Source organism: Anabrus simplex, chromosome 2, assembly GCF_040414725.1.
Source record: "Anabrus simplex isolate iqAnaSimp1 chromosome 2, ASM4041472v1, whole genome shotgun sequence".
Taxonomy (NCBI): domain Eukaryota; kingdom Metazoa; phylum Arthropoda; class Insecta; order Orthoptera; family Tettigoniidae; genus Anabrus; species Anabrus simplex.
This window is the reverse complement of record NC_090266.1, coordinates 730,421,178-730,443,768: the sequence shown is the minus strand read 5'-3', so window position 1 is coordinate 730,443,768 and position 22,591 is coordinate 730,421,178. Positions and strand designations below refer to the sequence as shown.

The window sequence follows — 22,591 nt, the reverse complement described above, 5'->3', positions numbered from 1 at the left end:
GACTGTATGCTTCGTCTGTCTATTGTACTAGCTGAAAAACTTTCTACATCCATGCTATTAGTTGTTTTATTTGCTTTACGTCGCACCGACACAGATAGGTCTTATGGCGACGATGGAATGGGAAAGGCCTAAGAATGGGAAGGGAGCGGCCGTGGCCTTCATTAAGGTACACAGAAAACCATCTTCAGGGCTGCCGACAGTGGAGTTCGAACCCACTCTATCCCGGATGCAAGCTCACAGCTGTGCACCCCTAACCGCACGGCCAACTCGCCCCGTACGCTATTAGTAGCTGACCAGATAGACTTAATGGCTGCTTAAGCAAATGGTGGACATTTTAAATGCATTGCTTATAAAATCTGCAGGCAGTCAACCTACGAAATCTCTCTAATATATATAATTGATTAAGCTTTTGTGAAAGTAATCATAACCACATTCATAGCAGGTAACACGAGAAATGCATTGAGAGGAGATCAAACTAGTTGAAGCGATTTCAGGAAATATACAATCCTTCCGCCTTAAAAGTAAACTTAGAGTAGTCTACAGTATAATACAGACAGGGCATACACACGAGAATCTCTCATAAAAATAATTTCGCTCTTATTTCACACATTTCGCATTCCTATAAATCATGTTCGTTTTTTATAGCGCATTGAAGACTACAAGGAAACACTTATGCCTGTACTACGGCATTCGTTTATATGCAGCCTGGAGGAATATTCTCTAGTTTAGGCATGCCGAAAAGAATATATGTCATTCACCCCCAGTCCATTAGGGCATTATTACACAGAGCAGCCCGACCCGTCTTGAGCCGAGCGACTGGTGGAGCAGCCAGACAGTTCCATGTTGCTCAGTGTCTGTTTAACCAGTGATGAAGACACGAGTGTTCGTGAGTTCGTTTATTAAGTTACTTTATTAATTGACTAGTTGAGATGAGAGATTAGTATATCTATGCTTCTCCTTGTACTATTGATGAAGAAGAGGAGGAGAGGGAAAAGAAAGATGCATGTGCATCCTATTCTATCTTTAAGACAATCTAAAGGGTTGTACTATACTCTTGTTGATGAGCTTTGTACAGACAACACTTGCCGTCAAGAAAACAGTACACAGTAGTACGTGGCTATACGTAACTAAACTGTGGCTGCCGGTCTCTGGCTCCCTTGTGTAATAAGCCCCATATATTTCAACGCCCGGTCACTACCAGTGGTCGCCAGATTGGTTGCCGGGTAGAGAAACCTCAAGGTCAACAAAGTGTGGTCGCGCGACTGGCTGCCCTCGTGTAATAACATCCATAACAGTCCATGCCCGATGAGTGGCTGCGCGACCTGGCTGCCCTGTGTAATAAGAGCCTTATAGCTGTTTACAACTGAGCGTGACTCACTCACTGTCCGGCTTCCTCCCGGGAAATTCCACAGGACTATCCCTTTCACTCTAAAAATTGCACTTGCCTGCTAGCCTAACTTCCCCTTATTTTCGCTCCGAGAAGTTTCAACGAACATTCGCGGGAAGCCGTGCGCACACTACCAAGGTTACTCGTACAATGTTAAAAGGACAAAAAAAGATGACACTCTAATTTGGTGTTGTACAAAGAAGAGATCGGCACGTTGCCGAGGATCAATCAAGAGCCGACGCGGTAAAGTGCTGTGTTCAAGCGAGCATCAATGTGGACTAATGATGGGATATTCGATTCCGTTTACGTTACTGAATCGATACAGTGATCCGATTCACGGCACATTAGTCACCGCTCCTACTGCATCTGTGTAGTACGTGCTGGTAAGACAGCAGCAACAGCATTCAGTGCTCGCAGTTGCCATCTGGTCTTCATACTATGAACTCCTTCCTTCATTTCATTTCCTGGTGTGAAAATGGGGAAACTACGAAAACCATCTTAACGGCTGCCGACGGTGGGATTCGAACCTACCATCCCCCGAATGCAAGTGCATAGCTACGCGATACTAACCGCACGACAACTCACTCAGTCATTTTTGAAAATATGTATTTTTCTATCAGCTGAGGATTTTTTTAAATCGTCATATTTTTTATAGGCTACCCGAGATGTACATTAGCCCGCTGGTTTTCCGATTCAACATACTGTTGGTTAAGTTATTGCGTCTGTCCACATATGATTGAAGTCTTGTGCAACGATGTGACATATGAACTGAGAGAATACGGAGCCGTTCTTCCCAATGTAAAAATGGTACTTTTGAGTGGTCATGAGCATGACTCAGACATAGGGCAGGCTAAAGTCGAGTTTAATTGTCAAATGTCAACTAAGTTATAATACTAAGATTCATTAAACTAATAAATAGTATAACCTAACAGCCTACCTACTTACTAGCTACTTCAGAATTATGTTTTGACTACCTTTTTAACACTGCAAATAAATCCATCTATGATTTAACCTCCCTGTAAGAAGAGGACAGTGAATGCAAATGGGTATTATTTTCAAATGAGCTGAGCTCGAGAGTCCATTATAGCATACGATTCTTTCAGTGTACCATGGGCTCACTGTATGTCTCGCTGCAGCGGAAGCTCGGCTCTCCGCGTGTCCAGTGAGCCGATAAGGAGCCGTGTGTATCGTGTGTCTCACTGAGCCGCGCTCGTTCACGATTCTTTCGGTGTACCATGGGCTCACTGTATGTCTCGCTGCAGCGGAAGCTCGGCTCTCCGCGTGTCCAGTGAGCCGATAAGGAGCCGTGTGTATCGTGTGTCTCACTGAGCCGCGCTTGTTCACGATTCTTTCGATGTGCCATGATGCACTGTCTCGTTGCAAGGGAAGCTCGGCTCCCCGTCAACGTCCAGTGAGTGCGCCACTCAGCACTGTCCGCTGGGAGTAAGCTGAATCGTGTGCCGTGAGCTCGCCGTTCCTGTGAATCGATTCACTCGGACACTTGAATGAAGGGATACACTGCTTCGAATCATGCATTCAGTAGCCAACACTAATGTGGACCTCCTGATGAAGCTCGCTTAGAAGTATTAAAAGCTCTCAGTCAGGCGAAGAAGAGAGCACGCGAGGAGCACACGGCAGTTTCTAAAATATACTGTGAACAAATGGGTTATCTCCACAACAAGGGCTATGATTTCGTAACCGAAATACCAGCACAGCAAGTTACGAAGAGGGCATTATATCGTCACAGAGCCAAATCGCAAGGTAATCAACGAGAACCGGAATCGTCTGAAGAAGTCGTCCTGGAAATGGAATTTGCTTACCATGACAGATGGGAGTACTTTTCTTTTGAAAAACGACAATACTGGCGAGCGACTTATTATTTTTAGTGGAACTTTAGGAAAAGAAGCTTTGAGAAGTACGCAAGATTTTTTTATTGATGGAACTTTTAAGAGTTGCAGTAAACAATTTTCGCAAATTTATACCACGCATGCAGACATTGGAAGCTCAAAACACGAAACAAATATATATCCAGTTGTATTTGCTCTCTTGCAAAAAAAAAAGAAGATATATTTGGCCTTTTCGCCTTCTTACTGAGGCCATACCAGAGTGGAATCCAGCGAGATTGACGGTCGATTTTGAAATGGTAGCGATTTCGGTCATTAAAGTTGTATTTCCAGCAGTAGATGTAAAATGATGCTACTTCCACAAGAAAAAGTATATTTGGAGAAATGTTCAAGATTTGGGACTTGTTTGTGAGTATATGAAGAAGTGAGAATGATCATCCGTATGTGTGCTTCTTTGGCGTTTCTTCGACCTGAGGATGTTTCCGATGGCTGGTTGGAAATACATTCCAGAGTACCTGTCAATGAAAAACTTTATGCATTTTTGGACTATTTCGTAGGAAGGTGGATGGAAAATGAATAAGTTCCAGTCGAGATTTGGAGTTGTTACGGCAGGCGTCATGGAGCCACCAACTCCGTCGAGGGATGGCACAAAAAATTAACGCCGAACTTGGAAGACCAAATCCTCGATTCAAAGACTTCATCAAATGTTTAAAGAAAGAAGCAAAGAGCTCTGCACATGCGCTGGTAAGGTCCCAGCTCAATATGGAAGGTAAACGAAGAAAGACCGCTCGCTTCCATCGCTCTAGATGACAGACTGGAAAGAACAGTTAAAGACTATGAAGAAAGTGGTGACATTGTCGCTTGTTTGAAAACAATTTCCCATCTCCAAAAACTTTCAAGAATTGGTATGAAATCCAGAAGGTTCATCGTTGATTGGCGAGAGTAAATATGTAAATAGCGTAAATAGAATCAGAGAGAAATGTAAACACAGTAAATGTCCACGCTTAAAACTAACGGAGCTTAATTTTAGCAGAAAGTAACTGACGAAGCCAATAGCTGATTTTAAACACGCCTATATACAAAAGATATTGTGTGTAGCCAGCCCAAAGCCTGGATAAAGTGTAATGGGAGTCGGTTAGTCGTCCTAAACACAACTGATGGTCAAACACAGTCAGTGTAACACTTTGCCCGTACTTAGCTGGCACCTCCCTGTGGGTGGGGACGGTAGAATAACACCCACGTTATCCCCTGCCTGACGTAAGAGACGACTAAAGGGGGCCCCAGGGGGTCTGAACTTGGAACCGGGGGATAGCGACCACAGGGCCCTTAACTGAGTCCTGGCATTGCTTCAATTTACTTGTTCCAGGCTCCTCACTTTCATCTATCCTATCCGACCTCCCTTGGCCAACACTTGTTCTTTTGTGACCCGGAAGCTATTAGGTTGCGAGGGCTAGGGAGTCTTTCATTTTCACGCCCTACGTGGCCCTTGTCTTTCTTTTTTTCTCTGATTTCCTATTTAAACAATAATCACCACTACCACCACCGTAGCTGGCCTGCAGAACACTGCTGGATTTAAATAGTAAAGAGAGGTGTTGGGGAAAACCTTCAGGAATGCTCTTAATGAGAACGGCTCCTTCTGGGGGGGGAGGGGCAATTTCCAAGGTGAACAGCTGGACCGTACTGGGAGCGATTGTCACACATTTTACGCTGGGGGCGATTGACAGGACATCGGCTGACGTATTTGAGCACCTTAAAATACCACCGGACTGAGCCAGGATCGAACCTGCTACTGTATGTTGGGGTCAGAAGGCCAGCGCCTCAACCGTCTGAGCCACTCAGCCCGGCAGAGACTGTTAAAAAACAGAAAATTTCCACATCTCATACAGTTAAGCAGTTCCACCCCCACAAGGCTATACGTCCACACAAATTTAAGACCTAACCAATCTTTTGTTATTCCACTTTCCTTACAACACTCTTTTGAGTTGGAACGCCTTTCCTTGGGGCAGCATGTTGAGTCAAGCAATAGTAGCATTTGCACTCTAAGTCTCACACACGTATAAAACGTCCTGCAAGGCTAATTCTTGTTACTCCGTTCAGAGATTAAGGAAGTGGTGGTCCTCGGTCTCACTGTCCGTACATGTGTAGACGTGACAATGTAGCCGTATCTCAGATATACTTACAGAAGTGAAATTACAGTCAATACATAACATAAAAAACAAAGCTTTCTGCTCACTTGCCAAACGTTCGAAGGTCTTGAGATCCGCTCTAGGTTGAGGACGGCGGTAATTTAGAAGCACAGTCGATCCTGAAATTATTTCGTAACTGTTTCCTTCACAGTCTCATCCGGTGAGAATTTCCTTTCACGCATAGGTCATTTAAATTCACGAAATTTGCAGAATCACACCGTCAGTGTTGCCAACTTAGAGACTTTGTCGCTAAATCTCGCGACTTATGATCATTGAAAACGACGAAATTTAAGCTTTATCGACTAGCGATAGAACTGGCTACTTCTATACATTCATACAATGTAATCTTGAAATTTGACATTTTGAGTTTCAGGAAATTATTTTATCCAATGTTTTGTCCACCTGAAAGACAAGAAGACAGAAATGAAGGTACTTCTCCGATTGCAAAACTGAAAAGAGTAATAAGCTGTGATTATAATTATTGCTGTCATTGGCACTCAGAAATTCACGACCTTGGTTTGAGCCAATAGTGTATTTTCTTGTATGTATATTATATCTTAACAGCTTTTTTTTTGCTACTGGCTTTACGTCGCACCGACACAGATAGGTCTTATGGCGACGATGGGACAGGAAAGGGCTAGGACTGGGAAGGAAGCGACCGCGGCCTTAAGGTACAGCCCCAGCATTTGCCTGGTGTGAAAATGGAAACCACGGAAAACCATCTTCAGGGCTGCCGACAGTGGGGTTCTAACCCACTATCTCCCGAATAATGGATACTGGCTGCACTTAAGCGACTGCAGCTATCGAGCTCGGTTATCTTAACAGCAGACTACAGGTAGGCAGTGCCCAGAAGCATTCTGATTTGAAGTTTCTTGAGTGTGGTGGTGTTCAGAGCTGTTTTATACCCGAAAAGAATGGGAATCCGACCTATATTATGAGGGATGGCTTACTAGTGTGGCTGGCGACTCAACTCAAGCCCGCTGCAAATACTGTCGTGCAGTTTTATAAGTTACCTATGCTAAATCAACTAATCCAACACTACAGAGACAATTTTAAGCCTTCCACTGGAGATCCATCACCACTTGCCAAAGGAATTTCATAACTGTTCGTTGCTGAACATTGTTCATTCCTAACAGAAGACCACTAAAGGAAGTATGTATTCTCTGATTCCGAAACAGCCAGTACGTTAAGACTGTATCGACCGAGCTCGATAGCTGCAGTCGCTTAAGTGCGGCCAGTATCCAGTATTCGGGAGATAGTAGGTTCGAACCCCACTGTCGGCAGCGCTGAAAATGGTTTTCCGTGGTTTCCCATTTTCACACCAGGCAAATGCTGGGGCTGTACCTTAATTAAGGCCACGGCCGCTTCCTTCACACTCCTAGGCTTTTCCTGTCCCATCGTCGCCATAAGACCTATCTGTGTCGGTGCGACGTAAAACAACTAGAAAAAAAAGACTGTATCGAATAAAATGCACAGAAATTGTTAGGGAAGTGCTTGGTCCTCAGTTAAATAGAGAATTTGCAGCTTCTAAAATAAAATAAAAATCATTATAGAAAATTGAAACTATTTTAAAGTGTTAGGTATGATATTAAAAAACGGAATGATATATTTTTTGAACTGTAGCAACTTCTGGCGACTTTCCAAGTTACTTTAGCGACATTCTCGTTGTACGACCTGGCAGCACTGGTCACAGGTTGATACAGCCGAGCTGAGTATAGGAATGCTCTGTGCTTCCAACTTGAATTTCTGGAGAGTACACTGCAGAATCCCCCGCCCCTTACCATGAAAACCACAAACATACAAGATGATGAGCCCATAAAAGAGCATTGCACGCCCCTCTGGCATGTCGGAATCATGCAAATGTTTCTCGTATGCGTCGTGCAGCTGTGATGGTCTCAGTGCGTTGTTCCTGTTTCCTATCCTTTGCACGACGATAATAACTGCCTCACATCCCCTTCAGACCAATAGTCACGCAACACTAACGATGTATATTGGAAAATAAAGGTACCTACACCATGTGAAATAACTAAAACCCTGTGCCACACCCGGGACTGAACCCTAGGTCCTAACATGATATTTGCCCATGTGCATGCAGCCAAAACTAGTTGATCACGCCAACAGAAGAGCAAACCATGAACTGAAGAAGTAACTTCCAGAGTTACAGTAGTCTCGACCAAGTTACAAATTGTGTCACATTTCCCTTACTTAGAAGGGAGCAACACAAGATGAAGAGACCGAACGAAGATCCAAAACCTGAAGGCCTCGAAGCGTTATACTTACGAGGTTTATCGTGCAATGGAAGTGTTCTGTTGCGACAAAATTCACCCAATAGGTACGTGTATAAGACATTTGAGAGGACTTCAGAGCCGGAGCCATGGGCCTCCAGTTAGTCCCATGGACGTGAGGAATGCGGCAAGGGGAACCTGTTTTCAGAGCGCAACCCAAAGCGTGCTGAATGCAGTTCTATCACCTTCGACGTTGACAACCGGGTTGATAAGCAGCACGGCATTCCACAACACAGCATGGGAAAGCCTGTAGACTTTTTGACATCGATATTCTGGACTATTATCTAGAATTAGCACGTTCTATTCACTTTTGATATTTCATCTTACTTTAGATACACATGATGACGCAGCCATTCTCATAACACTTCCTACTCCTGGTCCCAAAAATATATATTTTTACAATTGTCTTTACGTCACACCGACACAGATAGGTCTTATGGCGAGGATAGGAAAGGGCTAGGAGTGGAAAGGAAGTGGTCATGGCGTTAATTAAGGTACAGCCTCAGCATTTGGCCGGTTTGACAATGAGAAACAACGAAAAACCATTTCTAGCCGACAGTCGGGTTCGAACCCACTATCTCCCGAATGCAAGCTCACAGATGTGCAGCTCTAACCGCACGGACAACTCACTCGGTCCTAAAAATACCAGGCGGCTCGCAAGCGCCGTACTCTCTACTGACAATTGCCCCGCATGCACTAGTGATGCATGGGATGCCTAGTCACTTGTTTTCGAAGGAGTGCCACAACGTGGTGTGTTGTGGTTGTTGTGAAGCAAATAGCAGTCATTTTACTGCACACGTTCCATAACAGGGTGCATTTGTAAATACGCCAATGGTGCAGGAAGGGAAATTTAATAGCTTATTAATATATATGCAGAGTAAACATTCTACTCTATAAAAGAGTTGTTTGTATGAAACAAAAAGGAATACTGTTAGGCGAAATACGTGTGTAGAAGGCAGACGTCTGTTTGGACCTTCGGCTGCATTGTCACCAGATTCTCCACAGATTAAAATGATGTCTGTGTATTCGTCGTTGCTGAATACACTAGTCATTGCCAATATGCAGTCAGCAAATGTAATGCTGCTGTACACTAGCACATACACCAGCCTAGTACTATAAGGTCGTAAACGAGGTTTACTAATCCAAGGGGTTGCATTAGATTGGTAGCGCTGAGGAACGTGCTGCGAGCGACCGTCCTGTTGTTACCGCTTCATACTCTGACGTAACCTGCCTTCTGGCAGTAGTGCCCCTGTGAAAATCAGTTGGTAGATATCCCATACATCATTTGTGCATGCAGGACATGTATAAGTAGAAAGTACGGCGTTCACGAGCCGCCTGGTATAATTAACCGTGAAGTAACATTTTTAGCTCCAGAGGAAAATCAGGCACTTCCTACACAAAAAACATAATCCATCATTCATCACAGTACACTGACCAGGGTAGCTCGCTAGCCGGTGTAGTGAGTACCCATTCGAGTTGCAACGTCAGCCATCCTTTAAGTACTTTTCGGTCGTTACCCATTTCAACTCGAGACGATTTTATTTAAAGGTCACAACCTTCACCGGCCCAGATCCAATGAATTACAAACACACCACACCAGGAGTACATGCATGTTATCAAACGCAATACAGAATCTGAAGTTGTTAATCGTACCATCCGAAGCCCTTAAAAACGAACAACTTTCTTCACGTTACACAGATATGAAGTATACTAATCCAAGGGGTTGCATTAGACAGGTAGCGCTGAGGAAATGCTGCGAGCGACCGTCCGGTTATTATCTTGGATTAGTATACCTGGACGGGTGTCAGTTCCTTCACAGAAAAAGAATGCACTTAAAATTTACAAAAGCATGCATACAGACTAAGCGTTTCGCTTACTGGGTGAAAATTAGTCAGCTAGACGGACAGCCTATTGCCTCATGCATTCCATAGCACAAGTCCAAAATTTAACACCAACAAATGAAAAAAGTTGAAGATATATATACCAGAAATATCCATAAATTACTCACGTAATCGTGGAACGCCTTCGCTTCGCTGGAATGTTCGCAGGTATCCCGTCTTTCAGGGGCGGCACAATATAAATCCCAGAACACGCTGCAAGAAAAGAAAAACAACCTTATTTACAATGCAAAATAACAAAAGAAAACGAGAACATACAAGTTTGAGCTCATGGTCAAATGGTATTAAATACTTCTAGTGTTGCTTCTCTTAGCGCCAGAGTTCCGTTCCATTTACTTAACAATGTGAGGTCCGGCTCCTTGGCTGAATGGTCAGCGTCGTGGCCTTCGTTTCAGAGGTCTCCGGATTCGATTCCCGGCCGGGCGGGGAATTTAATCTTAAATGGCTCGGGACCAGCTTTGTAGTGTAGTGTTTAGTGTGATTATCTGCCACCCCCGGAGGCCCGGGTTTGATTCTCGGCTCTGCCACGAAATTTGAAAAGTGCTACGAGGGCTGGAGTGGGGTCCACTCAGACTCGAAGAGGTCAGCTGAGTAGGGGGGGTTCTATTCTCACCTCAGCCATCCTTGAAGTGGTTTTCAGTGGTTTCCCACTTCTTCTCCAGGCAAATGCCGGCATTGTACCTAACTTAAGGCCACATGCTGCTTCCTTCCCTCTTACTTGTCTATCCCTTCCAATCCTGACCCCCCCCCCACCGCAAAGCCTCTGCTCAGCATAGCAGGTGAGACAGCCTGGACGTGGTGCTGGTCCTACTCCCCAGTTTTATTCCCGGCCCAAACGTCTCACTCTCCAGGACACTGCTCTTGAGGCGGTAGAGGTGGACTCCCTCGCTAAGTCCGAGGGAAAAAACAACCCTGAAGGGTAAATGGATTAAGAAAGAAAGAAAGAAAGAAAGAAAGAAAGAAAGAAAGAAATCTCTCGGGGACCGAGTGTTTGTGCTCTCCAACACCCCTTTAACACAAACATTACATACAACCTTATCCTCGACCGCTATAACAGGTAGTTTTACATACATGACAGAAGCCGCCCACCTCCGTCGGAGGGTCTGCCTCACAGGGTTGCACCAGGATAGCATTAGTCACACGATGATAATAATAATAATAATAATAATAATAATAATAATAATAATAATAATAATAATAATAATAATGTCCGGCTCCATGCTGTCCTTCGGTTCGGGGGTACCGGGTTCGATTATCGGTGAGGTCGGTGATTTTATGTTTTATTAGTTTATTCTTCTAGTTTCGGGGGCTGGGTGTTTGTGCCGTCTTCACCATTAGAATTCATCCTAGGAAGGACCTCATACTCAAAGACGCGCAGGTCGCCTCTACAGCGTCAAATAGAAAGACCTGCACGAAGTCGAACTGTGTGAATGCATGATGGCGTATTGCTCTATGTCTGAGTTAAAAATAGCGTAAATGTTTTAACTTTAGGGTTATAGTTTAAATGCGGTCGAGAAAATCAAGGATTACCGCTGCGGGAATCGGCACGCTGACCTCGAGAAACCCCAATATTTGTAGGCCAGCTGCCTGGGCAGCAATCGTCTTGGCAGGTCCATGAGTTCTATTTTGTAATTATTATATTGGGCACAAAATAACACAAAATCGTAGCATTTAGCCTAGACCCTGTGACCGGGCCTCGAAACACTTGTATTGTTTCTCAGTTGTTCCTATGGCATGCGTCTTTAATAGCGAGGATATGGAGGTAGGTACTATCAATTACAATACATCCTATGCGATGTATTTGCCTGAATATAAGCTATTGAAGAAACTTTACATATATTTGTGCAATACCAGCAAAAAATAAAAATAAAAACAATTGCTTCTCCCGCCTCAATCCCAATAGAAAATTATGGCTCGCTGTTATTCAATTTTCACTGAGATCTCTGAAGCAGTTTCATTTCCTATTAATGCTTCCAACATACCTTGGTCCCCTGCTTTCCACTTCTACAATCTCTCAGGCCTCCAAAAATGCGTAAATGTAACTAAATAAATATTCCAGCGCTGCGAAAAACCACTCCGTACCACTGTTCAATGTTTGTCTTTCATGGCTATATTCCAGGGTTAGATCTTATGCATACACATGAATTTAGTCTAGACAAAGAGGAAGTCTAACAGGTCCCCTAACACTCAGAAGTTAACTCAAAAGTTGGTTCTATTTAAGGTATTCACCGAGCGAGTGGCTGCGGGGTTTGGGTCACGTAGCCATCAACTTACATTCGGGAGATAGTGGGTTCGAACCCCACTGTCGGCTAAAGATGGTTTTCAGTGGTTCCCCCCCCCCCACTTTCACACCAGGCAAATGCTGGGACTGTACCTTAATTAAGGCCATGGTCGCTTCCTTCCCAATTCTAGCCTTTTCCTATCCCAATCGTCGCTCTAAGACCTATCTGTGTCGATGCGACGTAAAGCAAATTTAAAAGAAAAACCATTAAAAATATTCAAAATAAACTTAAATAAATTAGAGAACAGAAGAAGGCAGTTTTAAAATATCTTCATCTGTTTATGGTTTATGTAACAAATTATATACAAATTAACTCAAAAGGTGGTTCTATTGCTGTTATTTTAATATTATATCCAAGTTAATGTGCAAAAATTATAGCTTTTATGCGAAATATTATAGCTCAAGCACAAAATATGGCAAAAATGTAATCCATCAATGTACGTGTGAAGGTCAAAGAAGTAACCTGTAAAATGTCCAATCTTCTATCTTCAATGCGTTCGAAGAAAATGTTCTTTAAAAATGAGCAAAAGTAACCTTGCACAAGTATACCCTTCGAGCGACTGCACCAGAATTCGAGTCCGCAGCAATAAGAACAACTACACTAAATGTCTGGTAAGTCTAGCCCTCCGACTGGTTGGATCCTCGTATAGCATCACCCGAGTTTACGCGGTTATAGGGAAACCGCAAAAACCGATGGCGGCTGCACAATGAGGCATTTCAGGTATGGTAGTTTGTCACTGCTTTCTTCACTGGGCCGCACGACCGGCCGTATGTGCAGCACCTTTCGGATACCAGGTACGTTTTTTATTTAAGTAGTAATAAGTTTTATATCTTCGTACGATGCAACTCCAACTTAAATACTCAGCTTCAAAATGAGATTTTTTATTTTTCGCCGAAAAGAAGTATGCCTTGATTTCAAATGGTTCAATTCAAGCGCCTAAACAACTACATTAAATGTTTGGTAAGTTTTTTTGCCCTCCGACTGGTTGGATCCTCGTATAGCATCACCCGAGTCCCTCTTTAAGGGAAAACGCAAGACGAGCGACGGAGATGTCTACAACAGAAGTGAAATTGACCAATGCAGCGTAAAGATGACTTTTATAATGCTGCCAAGTGTGCAAGAGTCAATAATGAAAATAAATCGCCCTATTAATGGCGAAGGAAGTCTTTGTGAACATGCTTCTGAAATGGATGACCTCTTGTTTAAGGTTACAAAAGTTTACTTGCAACATGCCTTAATATTTTAATATTCGAAAATGCAAAATAAGACTTTCATTCCAAAACTGTATTTTCTATTTCAGAGCTGGTAACTAGTAACTAAGGCCCTGATTTGTATGTAATGTCAACATGCGAAATTACATAAAATGTTGTGAATATCAGTGAAATATGTAATATTAAGTATATGTAATTAAATATGCAATATTCATAAAATATGTAATAGTATTACTGCACTAAGTTTACAAAAATATTTGTATATTCCGTTTATTATGTATGACTTATGGTTATGATATGAGACAATAAAATTGTTTTAAATACTTCCATATTTTATGACAGTCATCGCTGTTGGTTTAGATCATATACATCGTCTAATGTTTTCCGATTTTGATATTATAAAATAATCAAAGTAATGGCATAATCAAAATACTTCAAATATTTTAAGGTAATGTTATGCACTTTATATCATCATGATCTTTATCTGTTTACCCTCCAGGGTCGGCTTTTCCCTCGGACACAGCGAGGGATCCCACCTCTACCGCCTCAAGGGCAGTGTCCCGGAGCTTCAGACTCTTGGTCGGTGATACAACTGGGGAGAATGACTAGTACCTCGCCCAGGCGGCCTCACCTGCTATGCTGAACAGGGGCCTTGTGGAGGGATGGGAAGATTGGAAGGGATAGGCAAGGAAGAGGGAAGGAAGCGGCATTCGCCTGGAGGAGAAGTGGGAAACCACGGAAAACGATTTCCAGGATGGCTGAGGTGGGAATCGAACCCACCTCTACTCAGTTGACCTCCCGAGGCTGAGTGGACCCCGTTCCAGCCCTCGTACCACTTTTCAAATTTCGTGGCAGAGCCGGGAATCGAACCCGGGCCTCCGGGGGTGGCAGCTAATCACGCTAACCAGACGCGGACATGCACTTTATATCCCGAAGTATATTACACAATGTATTACTGTAACTAATTTCCAGTTGCCCTCGTGCCCTGAAAATAAAGCAAATAAATGCTACTAAATAAAGTTAATACAGAATCTATCTTGAAACCGCTATTAAGTAACACAAACAGTACGGTAACTTTAAAAAAATCGTAATGCGCAAGCGTGTCACCAATTATTTCTCCATGTTTTCCATTGAGATGTTTTGGTGCTGATCGATAAAATTGTCTTGTAAGCTGAGAAGGCCCGTTCAATATCGCAGTAAATCACCGGTACATATTTTAAAAGGTAAAACTAGCTGGGTGAAATATCTTCTGGGGGATCTTCTTGTTCGCCACTAATGATCTTGCACACAGATAAAGAGCTTGAATAAAGAAGATTTCGTGTCAAGACTGCAGAAGTTTGTTAGAAACTCTTGACGAATGAAAGGCAACTGAGAAAGGATTAGTGCTGTTGTATGCAGTTGAGGCACGCGGCCCTACTGTATTTCACCGACAAAGGGTTAGAAATCCCACTTTTAAAGTCAACTTTAGGAATTGAAATAAATTCTAGGAGATGAAACTGGTCAGGTATTTGATTAGTCTGAAAACTGAAAGAATGCATATGTAAAAATATATAAAATGAAACAAAGAACCACAATTCGCCGACATTTTCCATTTGTCGTCTAAAAGTAAACGAATTTAAACGAATGGAATAGGTGATTAACATAAGAATGCGGGCCCTACTAATAACCAATGCCCGATTCGTTGGCTGTATGGTCAGCGTACTGGTCTCCGGTTCAGAGGATCGCGGGTTCGATTCCCGACAGTGTCGGGAATTTTAACCTTCATTGGTTAATTCCAATGGCCCGCGGGCAGGGTGTTTGTGTTGTCCCCAACATCCCTGCAACTCACACACCACACACAACACTATCCTCCACCACAATGGCACGCAGTTACTTACACATGGCAGATGCCTCCCACCCTCATCGGAGGGTCTGCCTCACAAGGGCTGGAAATAGCCACACGAAATTAATTATTATAATAACCAATTGCAGTACTCTTTACATACTGTGCTACTTTTACAGTTAATGAACCGAACAGATTAGCTCGGTACGTTGCGGCACGGTTAGTTAAGGCTGCTAGCTCTGTACTCGGGGGACAGGTGGGTTCGAATCCTCCGTCGGCCACACATGAAATGGCTTTCCGTGGTTTTCCCAAATCATCTCCAGGCGAATGCCGGGATGGTATTTTTCTCAAGGCCACGGCCACTTCCTTTCTATTCCTACCCTGTGCAAATGCCCTTTCCCATCCTTGCGTCACCAAAAACCTGCGATGTGTTAGTGCGACGTTAAACCGAAAAAGAAATAAAGAGAAACTACTTTAAGGAGTGTAACTAAATTCCATTAACTAATATTTTCTCAAATTTTCCAGACTTGTACCTTTTCTAAATTAGAACGAAACGGGTTTATTTAATGCTGAAAAGGAAATCCTTTTATGATGTATTCCGGTTTTAAAACTAAACGACTCTATTAAAAGCGAAAAATTCCAGAAGCAGTATCCTCTAGGCCGTTAACCAACAGTCATCCTAAAACTCCCCGGGAAACAGCGCTCATGAACACACGTCCATATTAACAGCACCACAATCGCGAAGACGAACCATTCTCTTCCAGATCCTAACACTGCCCTATGTCCAATTTATATAGGGTGATCGAAAAAGAAATACCATATATATATTTTAGATGCTGTTTCAAGTACGATAAACATATTGAGCAATTGTGGTCTTAAACTGGAGAAAGAGCTGAACCTTAACTAAGGCCACGGTCGCTTCCTTCCCACTCTTAACCCTTTACTCTCCCATCGTCGACATACGAATCATCTGTGTCGGTGCAACGTAAAGCAAATTGTTAAAATAAAACACATATTTAATGTCTGGCATAAATATATATAAGTATCACCTACTGTGCTAATTCCTACTTATCTCTTTACGGACAACTGTTATTGTTTATTGTGCCCACATTTTAGGGCCACTAATCATCGCCACTGTTATTCATATACTTCCTTCCTCCTGCTCATAAATCAGGCACGTGGAATTTTCCCCAGTTTTATGTGCGACAGAATTAAGGTAATTACTGGCGGGGAGGGGGGTGAAAAAGTAGCGTGTCTTCCATAAGTATACAACTGACAAAAACACCTTATTTCAATGACTTAACTGTTGAAACTGCCGTATTTCTTTTTAAAATATTAACAACCGAGCACGATAGCTGCAGTCGCTTAAGTGCGGCCAGTATCCAGTATTCGGGAAATAGTAGGTTCGAACCCCACTGTCGGCAGCCCTGAAAATGGTTTTCCGTGGTTTCCCATTTTTACACCAGGCAAATGCTGGGGCTGTACCTTAATTAAGGCCACGGCCGCTTCTTTCCGACTCCTAGCCCTTACCTGTCCCATCGTCGCCATAAGACCTATCTGTGTCGGTGCGACGTAAAGCAACTAGCAAAAAAAAAAAAAAAAAAAAAAAAAAAAAAAAAAAAAAAAAAAAAAACATTTTTGTTAAATTTGACAAGCACGGACAAATTATGACGGATGTGCGTGGGGTAACTCAATATTGCTAGACAATTCAGCTCTGTTTCTTCCATCCCCCACACCGTCTCTCTCTCTCTCTCTCAACAACCCCATACAACTGAGGAGATCCTCTTTGCTAGTGGTATAACGTCGCACCTTCATGGCAAAATGGTTAGCGTGCTGGCCTTTGGTCCTGAGGGTCCCGGGTTGCATTCCCGGCCGGGTCGGGGATTCCAATGGCTCGGGGGCTGAGTACGTGTGTTTGTCGTCTTCAGCGTTAAAATTCGTCATAGGTAGGGCCCAATCCTCAGACGCGCAGGTTGCCTATACGGCGTCAACTCGAAAGACCTGCACCAGGCCACTTCGGAGACCACACGGCATTATTATTATTATTATTATTATTATTATTATTATTATTATTATTATTATTACCTTCGCACCAGCTCTTTTTTGAGTTTGGGATAGGAATGGGCTAGGACTGGGAACGCGGAAAAATCTCTTCAGGGTTGCCGACAGTTGGATTTGAACCCATCATCTTCCGAATATCCCGAGTGAACGCTAACAACTAAAAGGCTCGAACCGCTTAGCCGACTCTCTCAGTCGTAAGGTATTTATATAAATATAAAGATATTTTTTTTTGCTAGGGGCTTTACGTCGCACCGACACAGATAGGTCTTATGGCGACGATGGGATAGGAAAGGCCTAGGAGTTGGAAGGAAGCGGCCGTGGCCTTAATTAAGGTACAGCCCCAGCATTTGCCTGGTGTGAAAATGGGAAACCACGGAAAACCATCTTCAGGGCTGCCGATAGTGGGATTCGAACCTACTATCTCCCGGATGCAAGCTCACAGCCGCGCGCCTCTACGCGCACGGCCAACTCGCCCGGTATAAAGATATTTATTTATCAAATATGACCAATTACAATTTTTTATTGTTACAAAGAAATGTTGTAAGTTCAGTACGGACTGGATTATCTTCCCTATGCTAAATACGTTTTACTGGTTGTCGATTTGCATTCAACTATTAGAAATACCTACGAAGTGATAAAAACTAGTTTCACAGAGTATTCTAGACAAAGACCTTACTGTACTGTTTTAATTTCTCTCTGTTGAGAATTTAGAGTATGTAATACACTCTAATTTTATGTTGCACTTCCTCAACTCCTGTAATAAAACCAAACGTAAAACACCAACAACAAATACTACTTAACACAAAATAGTTAGATAATGTTCACACACTTCGTAGACTCGGGGAGCAACAAACTTCCATCTTGTTCTCTTCAGACCGGGCGAGTTGGCCGTGCGCGTAGAGGCGCGCGGCTGTGAGCTTGCATCCGGGAGATAGTAGGTTCGAATCCCACTATCGGCAGCCCTGAAAATGGTTTTCCGTGGTTTCCCATTTTCACACCAGGCAAATGCTGGGGCTGTACCTTAATTAAGGCCATGGCCGCTTCCTTCCAACTCCTAGGCCTTTCATATCCCATCGTCGCCATAAGACCTATCTGTGTCGGTGCGACGTAAAGCCCCTAGCAAAAAAAATGTTCTCTTCAGGTATGCATTGTAAAGCTCCTTGTCCAGCTGTCCATAAGTACTCATTATAAAATGGACAGTGTGCCCAATTATCCAGAGTGGAGAATTATGTTTTGTCCTTGGGGTAATGAGGTAATCGGGTCTTATGAACTGGTCCTGTCTGTTGAGTGTGAAGTTCATCTGTTGAAGAAATGCTTGTGCTTGCATGTACACCGGTCGAACCCTCGGACAAGTGGTCAGTCTGTGAAGCATTGGTCACCTTGAGCACAATATGAGCAGGAATCCGAATCAGTCATTCGTATTCGACATAGCCGTTCCTTTGTTGGTACAATGGTATGGACTACCATATACCATGTAGATCGCACTTTAGCAGGTAAATGAGGAGCACTAATGTTTTTCCAAAGTTGTTGAAAATCAGTGTTTGAAGGGACTTGTTGAACTAAGCGCATGAGTGGTGGAGGTGTTTGACGAAATAAATCGGCATAAATCCGACGTGTTAATTGTACTTCTGGTACTAACTTGGCTTCTGTGAAATTGCACCATTCTTGCAAATAAATACGGAGATACTTCAGGGCTGGCAGACAATCCGGAGATCAGGTGGATTTCGCAAGTCCGTCACAGTAGACCCGTGTTTCAACCAAGCAGATGGGAAGCTCCTTTGGTTCATTCCTATTTTCCTTCCACGACTCAAGAATAGTGCTGACATTTAATAGTGACGTTTACCAACCCAAGTCCACCAGCTGTTTACTGAAGATACAGGGTAGTTATCGGTACTCGGAAGATATTTCCGTGCCAAATGTACCATGAAATAGCACATATTATCTGTCTAGCAAACGTTGCAGGCAGTGGCAGTACTTGTGCAACATACCAGCATTGTAATAGAAGGTATGTGTAAACAGTCCAAATCCTTTGGATTAGAGAGAGTTCTCGGCAGTGAAGTTGTTTTGCATAGACTTTTATTTCGTTGACAACTGATCCCCAATGTTGTTGATTCATTTCAGTGGTCTTTCGAGCGTAATCTATTCTAAGTATCTTGTGTGTTTCCGCCATTTGTAGGGGCAGGAGTCGAAATAATGATGCCCAGTCTCCTTGGATTAATGACAGTTGAAAGACAACCCAGACACTGCACTGAACCGTGCGAGAACATTATTTTCGCATGTGGAGTACATCGTTATCTGAAGTTCATATTACACTGAAGTCATCCGTGTAAGCAGATACCGCAAGCTTTGTATTTCCTTGTGTTATTCCTCCTATTTCCTTACGCAACTTGCAAATGATAGCATTTAAGGCCAAGGTAAACAGCACCATCGAAGCCGGACATTCTTGTTTTACTGACCTCTTAATGGGAATGGGTTTAGTGCGAAAGCCACTAATTTGCAAAATTGCAGATACGTTTGTGTATAGAAATTGAATGTAAGAGATAAATGTGTACGGCTCCGCGGTGTAGCGGGCAACACGTCCGTCTGCCACCCGGCGGCTCCGGTATCGATTTCCGGCCGGGTCAGGGGTTTTTAATTGTAATGATTAATATCCTCGGCCTGGGTGTTTATGACGTCCTTAATCTTCCTTTCCTCACGCACAACATTCCACACTACCACCATTCCAATTACACGCAGGTTCATACAATATGGTCCCAGTAGGGGAAAAGATCCACATGGGTCGACGCCCCGAACAAATAGCATTAAATAGAGAAATGTGGGACTAAGACCATGCCATTTTAAACATTTTAGCAGATACTGATGATTCACACTGTCAAATGCACGCTGATAGTCTAAGGACACTAGCAACCTCTGGGAATGTCTGCGTTCGGATGACGCTACGTAATCACGCAGCGAACAGGTAACATAAAAAATTGTTCGACCAGGCACTCTGCAGTGTTGTGCAGGATGTATGACGGAGGATAATAATGGTCGTAATCTGTTGACGAGAATTATGGCTAATATTTTGTAGTCGTAAGTTAGAGGGTTGATTGGTCGATAGCCACTGATAGTAGTAGCCGCCGTCCCAAAAGTTCACTCAATAGCTTTCCTTTCTCGGCTCAACCTGTAGTTGAAGATTCTTTTCACATTATTTAACATCTTATTTTAATAAGGTCTCATCAGGGGGATGCTTCAGCTGCTGCAAAATAATATGTAAATGGACAAGCATTATAAATATAACAATCCCTCGACGATGTGATTCACAAAGTTGTTTCCTCTGCAGAACAGTGTTCAGGACGCAGGTAAGATCTCCGATTATCGACCAGCAGACAGAGTAAAATTCATGAGGTACTCCATCAATCCCAGGTGTTTTTGAGCTCTTCCCTTGACGTATCGTTTTTGATACCTTTCCTTTGGTTATGGGTCCTTCAAGGGTGAGTTATCCTCTTCTCTGAGCGGTGGAGGCTTGAAGTCAACAAAAAATTATTTTCATTGTCTTGGATTGCGTGGGCATCAAATAGTTGGCTATAAAATCAGTCGAACGCCTTATTTATAGTCGGTTGTGTTGTGTATTCTTGTCCTTCTGGGCCTTGAACTTTCAATATGAGAGATGATTTGCGGCGCTTGAAGTCCTTCATTAAATGGTAAATACTAATCCGTTCATTTTCAATTGGTTCATTGATCCGACTGCGTATCTTGAGTCCCGACATTCGGTGATGAATGATGATATACGTAGTTAAGTCATTAAGTTCTGAGACTAGACTCCTGGATCATAGGTACCCACACGACTCTGTATGTTGCACACGATGCCGCATTACACGGCGTACACCTACACAGAACCACATCCACCCTCAAAATAGTCGCCGTTGGCCGTTAACCACTTAAACAGAACCACATCCACCCTCGAAATAGTCATCGTTGGCCGTTATGCACGTTTGCAACGCTGGTATACCTGATGGAAGCACCGCTGAAAGCAGTTGGCAGGAAGGACCCGTATGGCGTCTCTTGTGGCCGTCATGGCCTGTTCGGACGACTGAAATCTGAGCCCACGTAGGAGTGCTTTCAGGCGAGAAAAAATCGCATGGTGTGAGATCAGGCGAGTACGGAGGGTGTGGCAAAACAGTCACCTGTTGCCTTGCAAGTTCCTCTTGGACAAGGACAGAGCGATGTGCAGGGGCGCTGTCGTGTAGCAACAGCCAATTCTTTGTACACCAAAGCCCAGGTCGCTTACGACGAACTGCATCGCGTAAAAGGCCAAGGATCTCCTTGTAGCGGGTTTTGCTTACCGTTGCACCGTCTGGGAAGAAATCCATGTGGCAATTCCATTTGAATCAAAGAACAGTTCCAGCATTACCTTGCCTTTTGACCTGTCTTGTCATGGTTTTTTCTGTCGTGGTGATGATGGCGTTTACCAGATGGCGGATTGTCGTTTCAGTTGCGGATCGTAAAGGAAACACCATGTTCCGTCTCCAATTATTATCCGGTTGAGAAACGTTGGATCATCGTCAGCACTACTGATGAGGTCACCACAAATTGCCATGCGATCAACACGTTGGTCTTGCGATAGGATTCGTGGCATACTGTGCTGGGTAGCACGAGACATGTTGAGGTCATCCGTCAGAATTTTGTGGCAAGTACCATGGCTGACCCCTATTGCTACTGCGATATCGTCTACCGACTGGGGGCGATTAGCACGCACCAACGTTGCAACTTCTAGGATCTTACGTCCCGTTCGAACTGTTTGTGGCCGACCAGTACGCACATCACCTTCCAAACTGTCCCGTTCTTGCACAAAACGTCGGTACCACCTAAACACAGCAATGCGACTCAATGCGTCCTCACCGTAAACCTGCTGCATCATTTCAAACGTTTCGGCAGCGGTTTTGCCTAATTTCTGGCAGAACTTGTTGTTTGCCCGTTGCTTAAACTGTGACATGTCAAGGTCCGACAGGCACATTCAAATCACCGTCACAACAACGACCGTACGTCTGCTTCCAGTGCATGCACTCAACTGTCTCTTGCAGGGACGAGAGACTAAATGACATGGTACCATACCACGGCGCCACCTATGAGCTATTGTGCACCACAACGCCTTCATGCGGTCAGTCTCAGAACTTAATGACTGTACTACGTATAGCAAGTATTTTTGCTTTATAATGGCTGATTTCACTTCTTTCTGATGACGGCTGGTAGTTTTCTTGTAATTCATAAATACACATAAAACAAAGGTTTATTTAGACATTATTCGTCTTGATAAAGTTCGTAAGATTTTCGCTCAAAGAAAAATTTGCGGCTTTACACACCGATCCCATCAATCAGCACAATCTTGATTATCTAGTCTTTCTTTTACTCCATTCTGCCTAAGGCAATTTCAGTTCTTCAAGGATACTAGTATTCCGAAGACAGTTTACGTTCATCTTCCAGTAAGAGCGTCTTCTAGGTATGCAATTTATATTATTTTTTATTTATTTATTTTTTGCTATTTGCTTTACGTCGCACCGACACATATGTCTTATGGCGACGATGGGATAGGAAAGGCCTAGGAATGGGAAAGAAGCGGCCGTGGCCTTAATTAA

At 43.4% G+C, this 22,591-nt stretch overlaps 1 protein-coding gene across 8 annotated transcripts in view; it reads right to left on the bottom strand.

Annotated features, from left to right (window-relative positions):
* Ssdp (Sequence-specific single-stranded DNA-binding protein) overlaps window positions 1–22,591 on the bottom strand; it is an 831,184-nt gene that overhangs the window by 602,301 nt on the left and 206,292 nt on the right. For all 8 annotated transcript variants that reach the window (XM_067141370.2, XM_067141374.2, XM_067141371.2 and 5 more), the window contains exon 4: window positions 9,711–9,795. In XM_067141370.2, the coding sequence (XP_066997471.1) occupies window positions 9,711–9,795 (85 nt within the window). The remainder of the gene's footprint in view (window positions 1–9,710; window positions 9,796–22,591) is intronic.